This window comes from Sus scrofa, chromosome 15 (genome assembly GCF_054392235.1).
Source record: "Sus scrofa isolate SSC_HxYL_T2T_F1_AM1 chromosome 15, Sscrofa_HxYL_maternal_Yorkshire_Landrace_v2.0, whole genome shotgun sequence".
In the NCBI taxonomy this organism is placed as follows: Eukaryota; Metazoa; Chordata; class Mammalia; order Artiodactyla; family Suidae; genus Sus; species Sus scrofa.
Window position 1 is genome coordinate 61,270,218 of NC_139397.1, and position 17,565 is coordinate 61,287,782.

Genomic DNA, 17,565 nt, shown 5'->3' on the forward strand with positions numbered 1-17,565 from the left:
ATCTTAATTGTTCATAATTGCCCAGACTGCTCATGCCTGCAGAATTTTGAGTTTCTTTGTATTCTGTTGCTCCAGGGGACATTGGTCCTGGTGCAAGAGCCGCAGCCAAGGGTCCCAAGGGTCCCAGGTCCCAGGTTTGAGCCTGTCTCATACCTATAATAAATAATGGTGTTAGATTTCTCCATGATAATCACCATCTCTTTTGTAAGAAGAGTATAGTTCCGTACCATGCTTATATCAGGTTTTTCTATAGAAGTAATTTAAGTTATGAAATTTGGGCAAATTGCTAGAATCCCACTTCTAATTAAAAGCTTTAAGAATTCTCATGTGCTTCTACCATTTTTCTCCTCCTGCTATGGAAAAAGCATATGTCATGGAGGGACCATGCCTTTTCCTAGGTCCCAGAATGGAGGCAGTGTGGAGCTGAAGTTCATTGTCATTTTAAGACCCTGGGACTTTGGAGGTTTTTTGTTTGTTTGTTTGTTTGCTTGTTTTTTAAAACATAATGTTACTTCATGAAAACAAAACTAATGAAATAAGCACATATTTCTTGTTTGTTTTTTTTATCGATCCATGGCTATTTGTTAGCAGACTTTTAACAAATTTATACCATGAGATGTATTGATGGCTGAATCTACAAGAAAACTTTGCTATGGAAATCTGGAATTCCTGAATTTATAGACAGCAATCTGTGTCATGACAGTGCCCACACTGGGGTATCTGGATATCCTGGTTATTATTTTCTCTCCTAAACATACTATGCTATCAGAAAGAAAGCTAGATAATTGAGAAATCCAATTAATTTTTGCATATTTTGCATATTTGAGCTTATCAAGTGGAAAGTAAATTTGTTTAATCTCGTCATTCTGTAGGTTATTTTTATTAATGCTCTTACATGAAGTATTCTTATTTTGGTTGATTAGATCATTTTTAGACTCTGGCTTCCTGGTATATTCATACAACAAGTCAGGGATATTGCATCCAGATTCTTCATTTATAAAGGTAAATTTTACTTTATGTTGTGTAGATTGATATTTTTACAAGGTGAAGGAGCCATTGGTGGGAAGAAGAATAATGCTTTATACACCACAGATTGATTGGGTAAACAGATTGATCACAAACCCAAATGTAATGTGGCAATTGCTATGAAAGCATATTGAATAGAATAATACTTTTTAAATTGGGAAGTCAGGAATCACTTACCTGAAAAGGTCGTGTAAACTATCTGGAAGTATTAGTAGGAGTTTGAGAAGGGGGAAAAAAGTTGGGAAAGGTCTAAGAAGCCACTAAACACAGGGAGAGGTTTAGTGGCTTCTATGGAGGTACCATAGGTACCATGGGACCTGAGCCGTGGAGGGAACAGGGGTAACCACTTTATAAAAAGAGCACAGAAAAGTGAAGTTGCAAAAGCATATTGGCTGCAGAATCTGAATAGTCTTACACGTGATACATAGGAATTTGAATTCTATCCCCAAATGCAAAAAAGGAGTCAAGAAACATTCAAAATATGTGAGAAAGCATTGGTGGTATAGTGGTGAGCATTGCTGCCTTCCAAAATATGTGAGAAAGTTAGCTTTAGTACAAGACACTTATTTTGCCAGAATAGATAATTGGGAAGAGGCAAAGGTGAGTGATTAGTCTGATTCTGTTGTGATGTAGCAATTGGGAAAGAATGAAATTTTTAATTTAGTAGCAGGTACATTTGTCCTTCTCATCTTCCACAAGTAGAATGCCAGACAGAATCCTCGAGGCACGTGTTTTCAGGCACTTGACAATTAAAAATCAGATCAGGATTTTCTCTCTGATAGAAAGCAAGCCCAGAAAGTGGGTCTCACATTGAACTAAGCCCTCTGGCTGGGGATATAATATGTCTGAGGGTGGAACCAAGCAGGACTCTTTAAGCATTTGGATTTCAAGGCTGCTGAAGCAGCTGGAACTTGTAGGACACAGGACCAGAGATAAAGAGGGCTTGTGGATGCAGGTTTTTTCAGGGGAGAGGATTTGTCCTTGTTTCCCTAAGAGTTAGGTTGCATATATGGGGGTTAAGACTCTACCAAAAGGTAGAGAGTAAGATGGGGATAATACTAAAAATGAAAGAGTACTGGGAGATGTTGGATTTTCAGCCCAGGCAGTGTCTAGTGGCCCTGCTAAAACCCCAGGCATTCAGCTGAGATGGAAAGGCTCAGTTTTAGGAGGAAAGATCAAGCTTCAGAGTAAGAGACTCTTTCTACCCCCATTCTCCACCTCAGAGCCTAAAACCTAGCAAGGAAAGGATGAAGGAGCATGACCATTACATTCATGTTTTCCAATATGAACCGAGATACTCTCTAAAGGATTAGAACCTAGTAGAGGAAGACAATAATGCAATCAGTTCAGAAACCCAAGAGATAGTGAAGAAAAAGAATGGGAGTTCTGGTCATGGCTCAGGGGAAACGCATCTGACAAGCATCCATGAGGATGCAGGTTCAATCCCTGGCCTCGCTCAGTGGGTTAGGGATCCGGCATTGCTGTGAGCTGTGGTGTGGGTTGCAGACATGGCTTGGATCCCACGTTGCTGTGGCTGTGGCGTAGGCCAGCAGCTGTAGCTCTGATTTGATCCCTAACCTGGGAACCTCCACATGCCATGGGTGCAGCCCTAAAAAGACAAAAGACCAAAAAAAAAAAAAAAAAAAAAAGAGTGGTGGCACAAGTGAAACTGAATTTAGTTATTTAGAAGGACTAATAGAATCAGTAACCCTGGGTGAAACTTGTCTAGATCAGAAACAAACCCCACCAATATTAGGGACAAAAGGAGATATTCCTAGTCATACAGAAAATAAAATGGCATTTTGGAGTATTATAAGAATTTTATGCCAGTGAATTTGATAGTTTAGATGAACAACTTCCTTGAAAAGTACAACTTAGCGAAATTGAAAGTAAGAGAACGTCTCAATCATGTGAAATCTACTGAATTCCTACATGACCACTTTCCCACAAAGAAACACCAGGTTTAGTTGTTCTCCCACTTTACCAGTTGAGAAAGATTTTGGCTCTTCGAAATCTTTAGGGATTGAAAATAATGCTTCTGTGAAAATTCACGTGCAGTTTGTTGTGTGGCTGTGATTTCTCTGGACTATGTGCCTAGGAATCATTGTCAGATCATATGGTGAATGTATGTTTGTTTCTGAAAGAGATTCCCAATTGATTTTCCAGAGTGGCTGCACCATGTGAACTTTCCATTGGCAATGTATGAGAGATAAAAGACTCGCTGCACCTTGCCATTTTGTAGGGATTTAAATTTTCAATTTTAGCCATTATGATAGGTGTGAAATTCATCTCATGTAATTTTGACTCACATTTCTGTGATGACAAATAATGTTGAATAGAGTTTCATGTACTTATTTGTCACCTTTTGTGAAATATCTGTTAATGTCTTTTACCTGTTTTCTAGCTGGAGCGGTTGGTTTTTCCACACTGCTTTCTACGCAGTTCATGTATTCTAAGTCCTTTGCCAGATAATGAGCTTTGCACATATTTTCTCCCAGTTTGTAATTTGTCCTTTCATCGTCATTATAAGGTCTCTCATTGGCGAGAATTTTTAAATTTTAATGAGAGCTAATTTATCAACTTTTCCCTTTAGGAATGGTAATTTGGCTATCCAGCCTAAGAAATCTGTATAGCTCTAGAGTTCCTGAAGATGTTATGTGTTTTCTTTCCCTAAATCTTACAGTTTTATTTACATGTCATGGTATGTTCACTTGAGACGCTCTTGTATAAATTTTGAGACTTGGATCAAGGTTATCTCTTTTATTAGGGCTGTGTAGCTGATCCAAATCCGTTTCTAGAAAAGGCTTTTTTTTTTTTTTTTTTTTGCATTTGAGCTGCTCTGGCATCACCATCGAAAATTCAAGGGAGGCGACTGTATATATGTGAATATATTTCTGGGTTCTTTATTCTGTGCAGTTCTTCTATGTGTGTATCCTTCTGCCAATCTCCTTCCGTCAGTTTGCCGGCCTATTCAGCATTTATGGAGACTATAGGAATTCCTCTCCCTTTCTTCTTTTTCAAGATTTTTACACTATTCTAGATGTTTTTCTTTTTCATATAAATTATAGACTAAACTACCCTATGTGTATGAACAACCTTGCTAGCATTGTGACTGACAGGGTTAAACCAAAAGATCAATTTGGGGAGAATGGACATCTTTATTCTGATGATTCTTCTAATCCATGAATACAGAAAGACTCCATTTTTTTGGTCTTTTTTAAAATGTCATTCATTAGCATTTTGTAGTTTTAGCATTCAGATCCTGTGCATATGTTTGCAGGTTTATTCTAAAACATTTCAATTTCTTTGATGCAATTGTAAATGGTATTGCATTTTAATTTCACTTTACATATGGTTGTTATCTAGAAATGCAACATAGTTGTGTTGATTTTGGTTCCTTACAAACTTGCAGAAGACACATATTAATTCCATGTGGGTGTTTTTCTTTTCTTTCCTTTCCTTTTTTTGATAGATACTTTAAAAATGTCTCCATAGTCTGTCTTTTACAAATATGGACCTCTGTTTTCTTCTTTTTTTGATCATTACACTTTTTTATCTCCTTTTTTGCCTTACTGGCCTTGCTACAACTACTTGTAGTCTATCAAGTAGCAATACTGATGGGAGACATCCTCACAATTTTCCCCACCCCACCTTTAGGATAAAGTATTCAGTCATTCACCATTAAGGGAAATGTTAGCTATAGGGCTTTTTGCTTTTGTTTGTTTTTAATATACTCTTTATAAAGTTGAGGAAATTCACCATTTTATTTTTTATTTTTATTTTTATTTTTTATTTTCCCACTGTACAGCAAGGGGGTCAGGTTATCCTTAGATGTATACATTGCAGTTACAGTTTTTTCCCCCACCCTTTCTTCTGTTGCAACATGAGTATCTAGACAAAGTTCTCAATGCTATTCAGCAGGATCTCCTTGTAAATCTATTCTAAGTTGTGTCTGATAAGCCCAAGCTCCCGATCCCTCCCATTCTCTCCCCCTCCCATCAGGCAGCCACAAGTCTCTTCTCCAAGTCCATGATTTTCTTTTCTAAGGAGATGTTCATTTGTGCTAGATATTAGATTCCAGTTATAAGTGATATTATATGGTATTTGTCTTTGTCTTTCTGGTTCATTTCACTCAGTATGAGATTCTCTAGTTCCATCCATGTTGCTGCAAATGGCATTATGTCATTCTTTTTTATGGCTGAGTAGTATTCCATTAATTCACCATTTTATAGGGGATTTTTGTTTTGTTTTCATTCGTTTTTTTGTTTCTTGTGCCCCATCAAGTGATGAATGTTGAATTGTATTAAATGCCTTTTCTCCATGAGTTGATGAGATCATATGATTTTTCTTTTTTTTTTTTTTTTTTGTCTTTTGTCTTTTTGTTGTTGTTGTTGCTATTTCTTGGGCCGCTCCCGCGGCATATGGAGGTTCCCAGGCTAGGGGTCTAATCGGAGCTGTAGCCACCGGCCTACGCCAGAGCCACAGCAACGCGGGATCCGAGCCGCGTCTGCAACCTACACCACAGCTCACGGCAACGCCGGATCATTAACCCACTGAGCAAGGGCAGGGACCGAACCCGCTACCTCATGGTTCCTAGTCGGATTCGTTAACCACTGCGCCACGACGGGAACTCCTGATTTTTCTTTTTTAGCCTGTTGATATGGTGGATGGCATTGATGGTCTTCAAATATCGAAATGATATTTCACACAGAAAACTCATAACTTGGCCTTAGTGTATGATTCTCTTGTTCATGCCTGGGTTGATTTGCTAATAATTGCTTGAGAGTTTTTTGGTTTTTTTATTTTGAGCAAAGTTTCTGAGAAGTATTGAGCTATGATTTCATATTTTTTCCTGCCTTTGTCTAACTTTTGTACTAGTGTAGTCATGGCCTCACTAAATAAATTGAGAAGGATTACCTCCTTGTCTATTTTCTGGAAGACATTGTATAAAATACCTGTTAATTTGTTAGGTATTTGGTAAAAACTTTCCAGTGAAATCACTGGTCCTAGGGATTATGTATGAGTACGCACATGGGGGAATTTTTAAATTACCGATTCAGTTTATTTAATACTTGTATAAAAATTTCGTTTCTCTCTCATATGTATTGTTTTGGTGGTTTGTGGTTTTTAATGACTTCGTCTGTTTCCTCTCAGTAGCAAGTAATGATGGCTGTGTCTTTGGCTTTTGTCTGCTATGATATATATGTATTTTTCTTTTTCTTTTTTTCATCCTTCTTTTCATGCTTCTCATTCCTTTTTCCTTCCTTCCTTCTTTTGGATCACTTGAACATTTTTAGGTTTACATAATGGGTTATTTTTAATGTTTTAAAATAGTTTCCTCCTTATACTTTTCTTGAGTATACCTATAGAACTTAGCCTACTCTTATGGCCTTTTTACTTCTGCAAGTGAAATACTGAAGCCCTACCCACTTCCATTTAGGATTGTTTATTCTCTTGCTTTATAAATGTAACTGCTCAAATATTTCTCTTTGTACATTAAGTGTCACAGGATATGGCATGACTGTCATTTCAGCTACCACCTGTGATTTAAGGAAACTCAAAAGAGAAAAGATAGTCCATTAGATTTACCCCTATTTTAATCCATTCTATTTTTCCCAATTCCATAAGATTACCTAAGCCTTTTTGTGATATACTTCCTTTGTTTTTCAGAGTTTCTTTTTGCTGTTACCTTGGGGGATGTGTGCTATAGAAACAGACTAAATCTGTTAGTTTTCCTTTGTCTGAGGAAGTCTCTCTTTTTCTTCATCTTTAAATGGTGAGGTTGCCAGATGTCAAGTTCATGTTTGACAGTACCTTTCTTTACAACATTTGAAAACTGTGCTTAAATTTCCTCTGAGTCTTCCTGACTTCAGATGAGAAATCTACTGTCATTCATATTGGTATTCTTCTATAGGTTATGTGACATGGCTCTCTGGTTACTTTTGAGATATTTTTATTGTTTTTTATTGAATCATGATTTTTTTGTTATTGGTGGTGACTTGGGGTCCATTCTGTATGCAGTTTGATCAGTTTCTAGAATTGACATGTTTATGTTATTCATCAATTTTGTGAGGATTTTAGTCAATATTTTTTATTAATTCATATATGTATATATGTGTATATATATTTGTATATAAAAATATATATGTTATGGTGTTAAAGATACGTAGTGTGATTTCTATTCTGGTGACAAATTTTAAGTATATAATCCATTACTTTTGACATAGGTGTGTTTTATAGAAGATCCTGAACCTTATTCACCTTGGTTATCTAAAACACTGTGCCCATTAAATAGTACCTCCTTATTTACCCCACCTAAACCTGTGGCAAACACCATTCTGCTTTTTTTTTTTTCTTTTTAGGGTCAAACCTGTGGCATATAGAAGTTCCCTGTCTAGGGTTCGAATCAGAGCTGTAGCTGCTGGCCTATACTACAGCCACAGCAAGGCCGGATCTGAGCCACATCTGCAACCTACACCACAGCTCACAGCAATGCCGGATCCTTAACCCACTGAGCAGGGCCAGGGATAGAACCTGCATCCTCACGGAGACTAGTCAGGCTTGTTACTGCTGAGCCACAATGGGAACATTCTGCTTTTGAGTGGTGTGAATTTGACAATTTTAGATACTTCCTCTAAATGGAATCAAGCAATATTTAGCATTTTGCGATGGGCTTATTTCACTAAGCATAATGCCCTGAAGGTGTATCATGTTGTCACATACTGCATAATTTATTTCTTTTTCAAGACTCTATAGTATTCCATGGAATGTATATACCACTTGACTTTTTTACTCACTGCTGGCTACTTAGGTTTGATGCACATCTTGACCATTGAACTCAATAGCCAATTCAGTTCTTTTGGGTAACTGCCCAGAAGCGACATTGCTGGATCACATGGAAGTTCTTGTTCTAATTTTCCTGTACTCTGTAGCAACTGCTTCATATTCTTAGTGACAGCGTACAACAGCTTCACTTTCTCCATATTTTCAAGAGCACTTGTTGTCTTTGTTTATTTGATAACAGCCATACTTACTATTGTGAGATGGTATCTCATCTTGGTATTAACTTTCATTTTTCTGATAATTATTGATATACCTGTTGGCCATTTGTATGTCTTCTTTGTGTCTCATCTAATCTCTTTCATCAATGCTTTGTATTTTTCAGAATACATGTTTCTCACCTCCTTGGTTAAAATCATTTGTAGGTATTGTGTGTGTGTGTGTGATCTTGTAAATGGAATTGTTTCCTTAATTTCCCTTCCCTTACAAAGAGTTTTGTGTAAGCAGAGTAATACAACTTAACTTGTGTATGTTGACTGTATATTCTGCAGTATTAGGAACTTATTATTAGTTCTAAAAGTTTGGGGTTTTTTGTGGAGTCTTTAGGTGTTTCTACATATGAGAACATGTCATCTGCAATCAAAGACATCTTTCCAATTTGGATTCCTTTTCGTTTTTTCCCCTCTCTTTGTCTAACTGCTCTACGCATAACTTCCCATCCCAGGTTGAATAGAATTGATGAGAGTAGGCAGCCTTGCCTTGTTCCTGATCCTAGAGGAAAAGTTTTCAGGTTTCACTGTTGAATATGATGTTAAGATTGTGAAAAATAAACATCGTTATTTTATTATCACTATTCTTCTTCATTGGTCTGCCTTCTGGATGTAGGTGCAAGTTTCTTAGATCATTTTCCTTGTCTGTACAACATTTTTTCAAATAATTTCTTTTTTTTAAATGTCTTTTGTCTTTTTAGAGCTGCACCTGTGGCATATGGAGGTTCCCAGGCTAGGAGTCCAGTCGGAGCTATAGCCACTGACCAACACCACAGCCATAGCACCGCGGGATCCGAGCCTTGTCTGCAACCTACACAACTCATGGCAACGCCAGATCCTTAACCCGCTGAGTGGGGCCAGGGATTGAACCCTTGTCCTCTTGGATGCTAGTCAGGTTTGTTAACCGCTAAGCCATGATGGGAACTCCCAAATAATTTCTTGCAAATAAATCTACTGGAAATAAATTTCCTCAATTTTTGTTTGTCTCAGAAACTCCTTATATCTTTGTCATTTTTGAAGGATAATTTTGCAGAGTAAAAATTCTAGGTTGGTGATATTTTATTCTCTCAACATTTTAAAGATTTCATTCCAATGCCTTCTTATTTGTATGGTTTCTGAAGAGAAATCTGATATATGTCTTATCTTTGTATTTGTTCTCTGGCTTCTTTTAGGATTTTTTCCCTTTATTTTTGATTTTCTGTAGTTTTCAAATGATAAACCATGGTAGAGGTTTTTTGTTTTTTTAATTCGTTCTTTTTTTCTTTGTTTGTTTTGCATGCATACTGTTTGCTGTTCTCTGAGCTTTCTGGATTTGTTCTTTGGTGTGTGGTATTAATTTTGAGAAATTATCAATTTTGTTATTTAAAATTTTTATTATGTTCCTTTCTCTCTTTCTTCTCCTTTTGGAATTGCCATTGCCTTCATGTTACGCCTTTGTAGTCCTCCCATACAGTCTCCTCTGTTGTCGTTGTTCTGTCTTGGTTTCTTTTCCTTTAGAATTTGAAATCTCTATTGCTGTACCCTTAAGTTCAAAGGTTTGTTTTTCAGCCAGGCTGACTACTGGTGAGTCCATCAAAGCCAGGCTGACTACTGGTGAGTCCATCAAAGCCAGTCTTCATTTCCGTAACAGTTTTTGCTGGTGTTTTATTTTAATATCTAGCATTTCTTTTTATTTTTTTGCTTACGATTTCCAGCTCTCTGAGTACATTGCTCATCTCTTCTTCCACAATGTCTGCTTTATGCATTAAACCCTTAGTGTAATAATCATGGTTTTTTAAATCCAGGGTTGATAATAGCAACATCACTGTCAAGTCTGGTTCTGATGTTTCCACTCTTTCTTCAGATTGTGGGGATTTTTGCCTTTTGATACACTTGTAATTTTTGTCCTTGATAGTTGGACATTGTATACCATGGAAAAGGTACTACTGTAAATATTCCATTAGTAATGTAGTGATGAGTCAGGTGTGCAGGGGGAGAAAGTCTTTTATAGTCCTAGGATTAAGTCTCTGGTTTTTAGAGAGCCTCTGTTTCAGGACTATGAATATCATGAGTGTGTTTCTCAGTGGTTTTTTTTTTTTCCTTCCTCCTTAAGTGCCACAGAATGGCTAGACTGGGCTGGAATTGGGTATTTCCCTTCTAAGGTCTGTTAGGTCTAATAATACCCCAGTAAGATAGTCTCTATCTAAATAGTTTCAAATGGGACCTTCCCTCTCCCCTTGCTGGGAAACATGAGGACTTTTTCTCCGTTATGAGCTGCGACGTCTTGGTTGAACTGTTGAAGGTAGATCTGGCAATTTTTGTGCAGGGGCATTGATGGGTTCTCTGGAGTTTTTATTTCTTATAATTTTCCCCACTGATCTTCCATGGGGACAGTTACATTCAGGTTTTCCTACCCTGGTTCCAGCAGCACTTTGCCCCACTGATTCTCTGCTCCACTGAGCCATGCCTCCCTGTTCCCTGTCTGCCTCTCCATCCTGGGGGCTGTGGTTTGCCCTGCATCATCACTTCTCTTACAAATCCAAGAAGGGCTGTTGATATCTCAGCTTTTACTTATTGTCAGAGTGGGGTCCCAATGTCCAGCCCCCTTACATGGAAAAACAGAAACCAAATGTCTCTTTTTCATTTCTTGAGTTTTGCAGTGTATAATATATTTAATTGATTTTTACCCTCTAATCTCAGCATTTTGACTGTATCACCTCACTCTCTTCTTGCTTGCAAAATTTCTGCTGAAAAATCTTTCTATTGTTAAGTCTTATTACACCTAAGTCACTTTTGTTCTGTTGCTCTCAAAATTCTCTTTCCTTTTGACTTGGACTTTTTTATAGTGATATGTCTCAGTGAGGATTTCTTTAAGGACATTTTATTTATTTATTTTTTTATATCTTCTAGGAAGTGGATATCATTGCCTTCTATAGGATTGGAAAGTTTTCAGCCATTTTTATTAAAAATCCTTCCTGTTTTTTTATTATTACTCAATGAATTTATTATATTTATAGTTGTACAATGATCATCACAATCCAATTTTACAGGATATCCATCCCAAACCCCCACCCCCGAAATGTCTTCTTTGGAAACTATTAGTTTTTCAAAGTCTGTAGGTCAGCATCTGTTCTGCAAAGAAGTTCACTCTGTCATTTTTTCATATTCCACAGGTCAGTGAAAGCATTTGATGTTGGTGTCTCATTGTATGACTTCACTTAGCATGATAATTTCTGGGTCCATCCATGTTGCTAAAAATGCCACTATATCATTCCTTTTAATGGCCAAGAAATATTCCATTTTGTATATGTACCACTTCTTCTTGATCTACTCCTCTGTCAGTAGACATTTAGGTTGTTTCCATGTCTTGGCTATTGAAAATAGTGCTGCAGTGAACATCGGAGTACATGTGTCTTTTCGAGTCATGGTTTTCTCTGGGTAGATTCCCAAGAGTGGGATTGTTGGATCCAATGGGAATTCTATTTGTAGTTTTCTGAGGCATCTCCATCCTGTTTTCCACAGTGGTTGCACCAATTTACTATGCCACCAAGAGTGTACTAGGGTTCCTTTTTCTCCACACCGTCTCCAGCACTTCTTGTTTGTAGACTTTTGGATGATGGCCATTCTGGTTGGTGTTAGGTGGTACCTCAGAGTGGTTTTGATTTGCATTTCTCTAATAGTGGGTGATGTTGAACATCTCTTTGTGTGCTTTTTGGCCATCTGTATGTCTTCTTTGGAGAATTGTCTGTTTAGATGTTCTTCCCATCTTTTGATGGGGTTGTTTGTTTTTTGATATGGAGTGGTAGGAGGTGTTTATAAATTTTGGAGATTAATCCCTTGTAAATCGATTCATTTGCAAAGATTTTCTCCCATTCTATGGGTTGTCTTTTTGTGCAGAAAAAGGGTTTCCTTTTCTGTGCAGAAACTTTGAAGGTTGATTAGGTCCCATTTGTTTATTTTTGTTTTTATTGTCAATAGCCTAAGAGGTGGATCTGAGAAGATGTTGCTGTTGTTTATGTCAGAGAGTGTTTGGCCTATGTTTTCCTCTAAGAGTTTTATAGTGTCTGGTCTTATATCTAGGTCTTGAATCCATTTGGAGTTTCTTTTTGTGTATGGTGTTAGGGAGTGTTCTAGTTTCATTCTTTTCCATGTGGCTGTCCAGTTTTCCCAGCACTACTTATTGAACAGGCTGTCTTTTCTCCGTTGTATATTCTTGCCTCCTTTGTCATAGATGAGTTGGCTGTAGGTGAGTGAGTTGAATTCTGGGCTTTCTGTCCTGTTCCACTGATCCATATTTCTGTCTTTGTGCCAGTACCATGTGGTTTTGATGATTGTTGCTTTGTAGTCTAGTCTGAAGTCCAGGAGCCTGATTCCTCCCACTCCATTTTTCTTTTTTAGGATGTCTTTGTCTATTCTGGGTCTTTTGTGCTTCCAAACAAACTTTAAAACATTTTGTTTGAGTTCTGTGAAAAATGTCCTTGGTAATTTGACAGGGATGACATTGAATCTGTAGATTGCCTTGAGTAGTATAGTCATTTTGATAATATTAACTCTTCTAATCCAAGAGCATGGTATGTCTTTCCACCTATTTGTGTCATCTTTGATTTCTTTCATCAGTGTGTTATAGTTTTCAGAGTACAGGTCTTTTGTGTCTTTAGGTAGGTTTACTCCTAGGTAGTTTATTCTTTTGGATGCAGTGGTAAACAGGATTGCTTCCCTAATTTCTCTTTCTGATCTTTCATTGTTAGTGTATAGAAATGCCATCGATTTCTGTGTGTTAATTTTGAATCCTGTGACTTTGCCAAATTCATGGATGAGCTCTGACAGTTTTCTGGTAGCGTCTTTAGGATTCTCTAGGTATGGTATCATGTCATCTGCAAATAGGGATAGTGTTACTTCTTCCTTTCCAATTTGGATTCCTTTTATTTCTTTCACTTCTCTGATTGCTGTGGCTAGGACGTCCAAAACTATGTTGAAGTGTAGTGGCGAGAGCGGACATCCTTGTCTTGTTCCTGATCTCAGTGGGAATTCTTTCAGCTTTTCACCATTGAGAATGATGTTCGCTGTGGGTTTGTCATATATGGCCTTTATTATGTTGAGGTAGGTTCCGTCTATGCCCACTTTCTGAAGGGTTTTTATCAGAAATGGGTGTTGGATTTTGTCAAAGGCTTTCTCCACATCTATTGAGAGGATCATATGGTTTTTATTCTTCAGTTTGTTAATGTGGTGTTTCACACTGATTGATTTGCAGATGTTGAAGAACCTTGCATCCCTGGTATAAATCCCACTTGATCATGATGTACAATCCTTTTCATGTATTGTTGGATGTGGTTTGCTAGTATTTTTTTTTTTTTTTTGTCTCTTTGCCATTTCTAGAGCCGCTCCCGCGGCATATGGAGGTTCCCAGGCTAGGGGTCCAATCGGAGCTGTAGCCTCCGGCCTACGCCAGAGCCACAGTAACGAGGGATCCGAGCCGCGTCTGCAACCTACACCACAGCTCACGGCAACGCCGGATCGTTAACCCACTGAGCAAGGGCAGGGACCGAACCCGCAACCTCATGGTTCCTAGTCGGATTCGTTGACCACTGCACCACGACGGGAACTCCTGCTAGTATTTTGTTGAGGATTTTTGCATCGATGTTCATCAGTGAAATTGGCCTGTAGTTTTCCTTTTTTGTGGTACCTTTGTCTGGTTTTGGTACCAGGGTGATGGTGGCCTCATAGTATGAGTTTGGGAGTATCCCTTCCTCTGCAATTTTTTGAAATAGTTTCAGAAGGAGAGGTGTTAACTCTTCTCTAAATGTTTGATAGAATTTGCCTGTGAAGCCATCTGGTCCTGGACTTTTGTTTGTTGGAAGTCTTTTAATCACAGTTTCAATTTCAGTACTTGTGATTGGTCCATTCATCTTTCCTATTTCATCTTGGTTTAGTCTTGGAAGATTGTTCTTTTCTAAGAATTTGTCCATTTCTTCTAGGTTTTCTGTTTTATTGGCATCTAGTTGCACATAGTAGTCTCTTCTGATCCTTCATATTTCTGTGATGTCTGTTATTACTTTTCCTTTTTCATTTCTAATTTTTTTCGATTTGAGTCCTCTCTCTTTTTTTCTTGGTATGTCTGGCTAAGGGTTTATCAATTTTGTTGATCTTTTCAAAGAACCAGCTTTTCGCTTCATTGATCTTTTCTATAGTTTTCTTTGTTTCTATTTCCTTGATTTCTGCTCTGACCTTTATGATTTCTTTCCTTCTACTAACTTTAGGTCTTGTCTATTTTACTCTCTCGAGCTGCTTTAGGTGTAAAGTGAGGTTGTTTATTTGAGCTTTTTCTTGTTTCCTGAGGTGGGCTTGTATTGCTATAAACTTTCCTCTTAGAATGGCTTTTGCTGCATCCCTTAGGTTTTGGAGTGTTGTTTCTTTGTTGTCATTTGCTTCTAGGTATTTTTTAAATTCCCTCTTTGATTTCTTCAGTGATCTATTGGTTCTTTCGTCTCTACACGTTTGTGTTTTTTGCAGGTTTATTCCTTTTTTTTTTTTTTTTTGTCTTTTGTCTTTTTGTATTATCTAGGGAAGCACCTGAGGCATATGGAGGTTCCCAGGCTAGGGGTCGAATCGGAGCTGTAGCTACTGGCCTTCACCACAACCACAACAATGCGATATCCAAGCTGCATCTGCGACCTACACCACATCTCACGGCAATGCTGGATCGTTAACCCCCTGAGCAAGGCCAGGGATTGAACCCACAACCTCGTGGTTCCTAGTTGGATTTTTTAACCACTGAGCCACTAGAGGAACTCCCAGTTTTGTTCTTGTTGTTGATTTGTAGTCATATAGCGTTGTGGTCGGAAAAGATGCTTGATATGATTTCAGTTTTCTTAAAGTTACCAAGGTTGGATTTGTGGCCCAGGATGTGATCAATCTTAGAGAATGTTCTGTCTGCACTTGAGAAGAATGTGTATTCTGTTGCTTTTGGATGGAATGTCCTATAAATATCTATTAAGTCCATCAGTCTAATGCTTCATTCAGGGACTGTGTTTCCTTATTGATTTTCTGTCTGGGTGATCTGTCCATTGCTGTAAGTGGTGTATGTCCCCCACTATATTGTGTTATTGTCAATTTGTCCTTTTAGGTTGTTAGTAGTTGCTTTATATACCATGGTGAACCTATGTTGGGTGCCTAGATATTTAAAATTGTTATATCTTCTTCTTGGATTGATCCTTTGATCTTTATGTAGTGACCTTCCTTATCCCTTAAAATATTCTTCATTTTAAAGTCTATTTTTCTGTTATGAGTATTGCTATTCCAGCTTTCTTTTGATTCCTGTTCGCATAGAATATTTTCTTCCATCCTCTCACTTTCAATTTGTATGTGTCCCTAGAAGTATAATGGGCCTCTTGGAGACAGCATATATATGGGTCTTGTTTTTGTTTCCATTCAGCTGGTCCATGTCTTTTGATTGGGGTGTTTAGTCCATTAACGTTTAAGGTAATTATTGATATGTATATTGTTATGGTTGTTTTATTAATTGCTTTGGATTTGCTTTTGTTGCTCTTTTTTCTTCCCTTCTCTTGTTCGCTCCTCTTCTGCTTTGATGACTATCTTTAGTGTTGTATTTGAGTTGATTTTTCTTATTTGTTTGTGTATCAATTCTAGATTTTTGGTTTGCAGTTATTCTGAGGTTTTGATATAAGAGTCTATATGTATATGAGATTGTTTTAAGTTGTTGGTCTCTTAATTGCAAGTGCATCTTCAGTGTCCTGTATTCGTATCCTCCTCACAATTTCTGATTTTGGTGGCATAATTGTGCATGGATGATTTCATATCTTTACTGTATATATACCTTTACTGGTTTTAACAAAATATAATTGACATGCAACATTGTGTAAGTTTAGGATAACCAGTGTGTTGATTTGATACATTTATATATTACAATGTGATGACTGTCATAGTGTTAGCTAACATATTTATCATGTCACAGAATGATTCTTTCTTTCTCTGTCTTTTCCTTCTGAGACTCTCATACTGTACTTTTCCTTTTGATGGTGTTTCATAAGTCCCTAAAGTGTTTACCACTTTTTGAATGTCTTTCTTTTGCTCCTTTGACCTGTCTTTTGAGTTGAGTGTGTCTTTCTCTTGCTTGATATAATCTTCTGTTGAACTTTCCTAGTGAATTTTTTTTCAGTTCACTTATTATTCTAGAGAATAATATGATTTCTATGATTTCTGTTTGGCACTTTTTAATGTCTTGTGTATCTTTTTAAAAATTCTCACTTGGTGCATGCATTGTTCTCCTGACCTCAGTGAGCATCTTTATGAGTGTTAAATTTAATGATTTTTTAGGTTAATCATTTCATGTCATTAGTGTCAATATCTGCCTCTATCTTCTTCCTTTGTTTGAAATCTTTTTTCCTTATTCCACATTTTACTTGACTCTTCATTTTGGTGTCTGCTCATTAAACAAAGCACTCACCTCCCTCAGTCTTCATGACTTCCCATTACAGAGGAAGACCTGCACAAATTAGCCTGGCCAGTGATTTTGCGGTCCTCTACAAGCTGTTTCCCTCTCCAGGTAGAAGCAGGCCACTGTGGTATTTTTCTGCTCTGTTTCTGCTGGACAGGAGGGAAGATTATTGTTTTTGGTTATCCCGAGTTGCTACCTCTGCTCTCCTTCAGACTAGTACACTGTGCCTGAACCATCAGTGCTCCAAGATTTGTGAGCCAGTGTTGGTTCTTTGAGCAACATTGGTGAAGCGGGGGTACTGCACTCATCCATCAACTATTGCCTCCCCCAGTGGAAGTGGAGAGGTGGAATTTTTCATCTGCTCACTCTGTGTTGAACGTGGGAAAGCAGGAAACGGAATCAGTAGAGTCTACTGATCCAAATAACCACCTCCATGTGGTTTGGGTGGCTAGACTGTGCTGAACCAATCAGAGCTCTGAGTCTGGTGATGCTGCTCCTTGGGTATTCTCAGGAACATTGGGACACTGGGTGTGTGAACAACACCTTCTTCTCCACTGAGTCAATCTGGGCACTAGAGTGTCTGTTGCTAGTCTTATAGTAGTACTCTGGAGCAAAGTCTCTGGTGAAAGGGCATCTCAAATCTCCCTACTAGCTTTGTTGCATCTGATTTTGCATTCTCCAAATGTGTGCAGGAGCCTGTAGATTATTTTCTGATTTCTCACAAAGGGAATTTTTCCATGAATTATTATTGCCTTGGTATATTTGTTGGAGGATAGATGATAGAGGACTTTTTGAATGTCTTTATTTTGTCCCTTTGACGTGTCTTTTGAATTGAGTGTGTCTTTCTCTTGCTTGATCTAATCTTCTGTTGAACTTTCCTAGTGAATTTTTTTTTCAGTTCAGTTATTATTCTAGAGTTCTAGAGCTTTCTAAACTGCTATCTTCATGACTGTATGTCATCCTTTATTTCTTTCAGTACTTTTCTACCCCACATTCTTTCTGGTATCCTTATTGAATTTTTTTTTTTTTTTGGTCTTTTTTGCCATGTCTTGGGCT

The 17,565-nt window shown here is 37.7% G+C and overlaps 1 protein-coding gene across 14 annotated transcripts in view; it reads left to right on the forward strand.

The window, feature by feature from the left end:
• The window catches only part of ADAM3 (ADAM metallopeptidase domain 3), a 94,412-nt gene that overhangs the window by 5,845 nt on the left and 71,002 nt on the right, over positions 1 to 17,565 (forward strand). For 9 of the 14 annotated variants that reach the window (XR_014828677.1, XM_084997906.1, XM_084997907.1 and 6 more), the window contains 1 exon segment: positions 924 to 1,002. The exons of the other annotated variants lie outside the window; for them this stretch is intronic. Coding sequence is in view for 7 of the 9 variants with exons in the window: in XM_084997906.1 (XP_084854032.1) it covers positions 924 to 1,002 (79 nt within the window). In the remaining 2 variants the exon portion in view is untranslated. 14 annotated transcript variants of the gene reach the window in all.